Source organism: Nicotiana attenuata, unplaced genomic scaffold (assembly GCF_001879085.1).
Source record: "Nicotiana attenuata strain UT unplaced genomic scaffold, NIATTr2, whole genome shotgun sequence".
Lineage (NCBI taxonomy): Eukaryota > Viridiplantae > Streptophyta > Magnoliopsida > Solanales > Solanaceae > Nicotiana > Nicotiana attenuata.
The window spans coordinates 238,143-243,453 of record NW_017670492.1 but is presented as its reverse complement, the minus strand read 5'-3'; the positions used below and the strand labels follow the sequence as shown (position 1 = coordinate 243,453).

The 5,311-nt window shown below is 44.9% G+C and overlaps 1 protein-coding gene across 1 annotated transcript; it reads left to right on the top strand.

Moving 5' to 3' along the window:
* Nucleotides 1–1,213: 1,213 nt before the first annotated feature.
* LOC109240181 (endogenous retrovirus group K member 19 Pol protein-like) lies at nucleotides 1,214–4,647 on the top strand. The gene is made up of 4 exons (XM_019406818.1): nucleotides 1,214–1,700; nucleotides 2,777–2,953; nucleotides 3,037–3,526; nucleotides 4,644–4,647. Exons 1-4 carry the CDS (start codon nucleotides 1,214–1,216, stop codon nucleotides 4,645–4,647), a joined length of 1,158 nt encoding a protein of 385 aa, XP_019262363.1.
* The last annotated feature ends 664 nt before the right edge of the window (nucleotides 4,648–5,311 follow it).

Genomic DNA, 5,311 nt, shown 5'->3' with positions numbered 1-5,311 from the left:
CGATGCTCTTGTTATCACTTTACGTATTGCAGATACTGTTGTAAACAGAATAATGGGGGATCACGGAAGCGGCGTATGTATTATCCATCCTCGAGTCCTCATACATGTGAGACTCGACGATAAAATAATACCGCATTGCATAACACTAACGGGTTTTAATAATGCAGTCGAACGAACTTCTGGAGAGATAGTGCTACCCGTTCTAGCCGGAGGAGTCACCCTGGAAACGACATTTCACGTCATGGATCAAGATACAACCTACAACGCTATCATAGGGCGCCCATGGATACACGCCATGCAAGCAACCCCGTCAAGTCTCTATCAAGTAATCAAATTTCCCACTCTATGGGGGATATTCAGCATCTAGGGCGAACAACGCACCACACAAGAATATTATCGCATCGCCCAGGATTGCGCACATACCCAACAACTAAAAGGAGCAAGCGCGGAAGCATAATAATTAGCAATGTCGGGAACCAAACTCGACGCACAGATAGACGCTATCAAGGACCCCGATATCCTGGAAGCCTCCGAGTCGACGATAGAATATCTCGATCCTGTCCAACTGGACAACAATGACAATACAAAAAAGGTTTATTTCGGGCATAATCTCTCAGAACCAGGTAAGTTCCATAACTTCGTAACTGACAGTGCCGATTTGTTTGCCTTCTCCCATTCAGATATGCCAGGCATCCCGAAAGATATCGCCACGCACAAACTGAATGTTGACCCCCTCTATCCACTTGTGCGGCAAATGAGGAGAAAGTTCAGCGCCTCAATCAACAATGTGGTCAGCGAAGAAGTTGATAAGTTGCTCGCCAATGGCTCCGTCCGAGAGTCAAAGTATCCCTAGTGGGTCGCCAATATGGTCATGGTGAAGAAGAAAAACGGAAAGTGGCGGATGTGCGTTGATATTATAGACCTAAATAAGGCATGCCCGAAAGACTCCTTTCCATTGCCACACATCGACCAGCTCATCGACGCAACAACGGGACATGAGTTGCTAAACTTCTTATATGCCTACTCGGGTTACAAGCAGATCTTAATGGAAGAAGAGGACCAAGAGAAAACTACTTTTATCACTCACCAGGGAACATAGTGCTACAAAGTCATGCCGTTCGGACTTAAGAATGCGGGGATGACATACCAAAGGTTAGTCACCAAGATGTTCAAAAATCAACTTGGCAAAACAATGGATGTCTAGATCGATGACATGCTGGTCAAGTCGAAAAGGAAAGAAGATCACATCGATCATCTGCAGGAAGCCTTCGACATACTGAGGCAGTACGACATGAAACTAAACCCCGAAAAATGCGCCTTCGGCGTAACCTCGGGCAAATTTCTCGATTTTTTGGTATCACAAAGAGGCATCGAGGTCAATCCAGATAAGATTAAGGCCATCGAAGGAATACCAGAAATGTTAACCAGCAAAAAGCAGGTACAAAAATTGACTGGTCGGATAGCCGCCCTGTCAAGGTTCATCTCACGGTCATCAGATAGATGCCATAAACTTTTTAATGTGTTAAAGGAAGACAACGGGCTCCAGTGGAATTCGGAATATGTCAACGCCCTAAGAAAACTAAAAGCATACTTGTCCTCACCGCCATTACTCGCCAAGGCAGATCCAGGCGAGTGCCTCCTCGTCTACCTAGCTGTCTTCGAAGTCGCGGTAAGCGCAGTTTTGGTCCGCGAAAACAAAGGTACGCAATCTCCAATTTACTATATCAGCAAAACCTTAATTGATGCCGAAACGAGGTATCCCCACCTCGAAAAAGTGGCTCTAGCATTAGTCATAGCTTCACGGAAGCTCAGGCCATATTTTCAATGTCACCCCATAAAGGTGGTGACAAATTTTCCTCTAAGGAGCATCCTGCACATACCCAAATTATAGGGTAGATTGTCAAATGGGCCATAGAATTGAACGAGCACGATATAACATATCAACCGCGAACTGCAATAAAGTCGCAAGTGCTCGCCGATTTCGTCGCCGACTTCAGTGCAGAAATATAGCCCGAAGTCGAGCAAGAAGCGCTTCACACCTCCCCCGGATGGCCCGACCTCTAGGTCCTCTACACTGACAGCGCATCTAATGCATTAGGGTATAGACTAGGACTCGTACTTGAAGTCCCTACAGGAGAAGTGATTCGCCAATCCATACGGTGTCCCGAAATGACTAACAATGAGGCCGAGTATGAGGCCGTAATTGCAGGATTGAAATTATCCCTTAAGTATGGTGCACGAAATCATCCTTCGCTGCGACTCTCAACTCGTTGTAAATCAAGTTACTAGGACTTTCCAAATCAAGGAGTAGAGACTACAGAAATACCAGACAGAAATCCATAAACTACTACCAGAATTCGACGAATGCCGACCCGAACAGATACCCCGGGTGCAAAACATCGAAGTAGATGGCCTCGCTAAACTGGTGGCAGCAACCAAAAATATAACCAAGGAAAACTTGGTCACCCTCCTCCACTCATGAATAGACCAGGTCGAGGTACATTCTATAAACTTAACTTGGGACTGGCAAAACCGCATTATAACATATTTGCAGGAAGGAACACTCCCGCAAGATAAAAAAGAAGCCAAAAAGCTTCGAATACAGGCAGCCAGGTGCAACCTCATAAATCATGACCTTTACAAAAGGACGTTCCGCGGCCTTTGGCCAAATGCCTTGGACCAAATCAAACAAGGCGTGTGCTAGAAGCAGTACACGAGGGCCACTACGGTGCCCATATAGGCAACTGAGCCTTCGTAAGATGCCTTATTCGCGTAGGATACTATTGGCCCACTATGAAAAAGGAAGCCATGGATTACGTCAAGAAATGTGAGCAATGCCAAAAGTACGGCTCTATGATACACCAAGGGGGCGAACTCCTGCATTCCGTCACTTCACCATGTCCGTTTATAAAATGGGGAATGGATATCGCCGAACCCCGCCCAGCAGGCCGAGGTAAGATACGCTTCCTTTTGATTTTAACTGATTACTTTTCCAAATGGGTGGAAGCAGGTGAGTTCACCCAAATACGTGATCAGGAAGTCATCGCATTCATATGGAAAACATAATATGCCGCTTCAGCATCCCCAATGAAATTAGCTGTGAAAATGGACCTCAGTTCGTCGGGAAAAAGATGATCGATTTCTTCGAAAAATGGCGCATTAAGCGGATACTCTCCACGCCATATCATCCCGGTGGTAACGGTCAAGCTGAATCCTCTAACAAAATAATATTGAATATACTAAAGAAAAAGCTCGAGGACGCCAAAGGGCTATGGTCAGAACTGCTACCAGAGGTGTTGTGGGCTTACCGCACCATGCCAAAAACCAGCACATGCGAAACGCCATATTCATTAGTCTACGGGACCGACGCCGTTATACCCGTTGAGGTCGGGGAACCTAGCCTGAGATACTCCAATGAGAGTGGACCAAACAACAACGAAAATAGAATACAAGACCTGGACGAAGTGGAAGAACGAAGGGATATGGATCACCTAAGGATGGTAGCCCAAAAACAACAAGCAGAAAGGTACTACAACAAGAAGGCCAAAGTACAACCACTCAGAATGGGGGACTACGTCCTCAAGGCCAAAAAACAAGCAACAAAAGACCCAAATGAAGGAAAATTAGGAACAAAATGGGACGGGCCATATAAAATCACAGCAGCAGCAAGCAAAGGAGCATTCCAGTTAGAAACAATGGAAGGAAAACTACTACAAAATAACTGGAATGTCGCCACCTCAAATACTTCCACTTCTGAAAAATGACGCCACCTAAGTCGTACTCTTTTTTCCTCACCCGGGTTTTATCCCAATCGGGTTTTCTCGAGGAGGCTTTAAACGAGGCGACGAGGGGGGCGTCTCGAAGTTAAAAGTATAATTCGTCGCCCAGCCTGCCGATGGCATCTCCAAGCCGAGTAATAAAGGGACTAGGTACAAGGAAACTCCATTGTATGTACGAAATTGACATGCATCTCCAATGTATGGATGAAATTACTCCATTGTATGTACGAAATCGACATGTATCTCCTACGTATGAATGAAATTACTCCAATGAATGTACAAAATCGACATGTATCTCCAATATATGAATGAAACCGGCATATATGACACTCCAGCAAATAAAATAAAACATGTTACCCTCCGTCGTCCTTTCACAAACACGAGGGGATAACACTTCGACATTAGCTAGAAAGTAACATCCCAATTGCTAAGGCCGTTACTAAAGAAAAGAGCTTGACATCGCTGGAACCACGACGGGATAACTCTTTGATATTAGCTCGAAAGTAACATCCCTATGGCTAAGGCCGTTACTAAAGAAAAGAGCTCGACAGCGTTTGAACTACGACGGGATATTCAACATTAGCTCTAAAGTAACATCCCTATGGCTAAGGCCGTTACAAAAGAAAAGATCTCGACATCGCTCGAACCACGACGGGTTAACATTTCGACGATAACTCAAAATAACACCCTTACGGCAAAAGCCGCTGGTAAAGACAAGGGCTTGACCTCGCTCGAAATGCAACGGGCTAACATTTTGACAATAACTCAAAATAGCACGACTACGGCCAAGGTCATCGCCAAATAAACAAACAACAAAAAAAACAATTCAAAGGTACACAACAAAAAATAACTTTTCCATTACAGCTAGCACATTACAAGTCCCTTTTTTTAAAAAGGGCTCAAGGACGCCTCACAAAAATAGCAAAACAAAAATAAATACAACCAAATTCTATGCCACATCATCCCCCGTGGCATACACCTCATTGTACCAAGAATAGGAGGCGAGCTTGTCCGCGTCGTCAGAATCAACATCGTCTCCACCAGGCATGCCAGGGTCATATCCGCACGCCTCACGAGATGCACATGCCTTGACACGCACATCCCGAAGTTCTGCCTGAAACGCCCTCCCATCAGCATGAAGAGACTTATATACGTCAAGATGAGCTTCGACGCGTACTGTGATGACCCAAAAGGTCATCACTTGTTTTTAAAGTAAATTCTGCGTTCCGAGGCCTTAAAAACCTCTTTCAGCATCACCTTGATTTGCGTGCGCAGTCCGGGCGCGTAGCCGAAAAGTCTATATGTGAAAATCTGTGAAAAATGATAAAATTTGGCTTTAAAATGATTTAAGTTGACTTCGGTCAACATTTTGGGTAAACGGACCCGGACCCATGATTCGACAGTCCCGGAGGGTCCGTAGAAAAATATGGGACTTTGGCGTATGCCCGGAATCGAATTCCGAGGTCCCAAGCCCGAGAATTGAATTTTTAAAGAAAATTATTTTCTGAAATTAATTATGTGATTTGGAAATG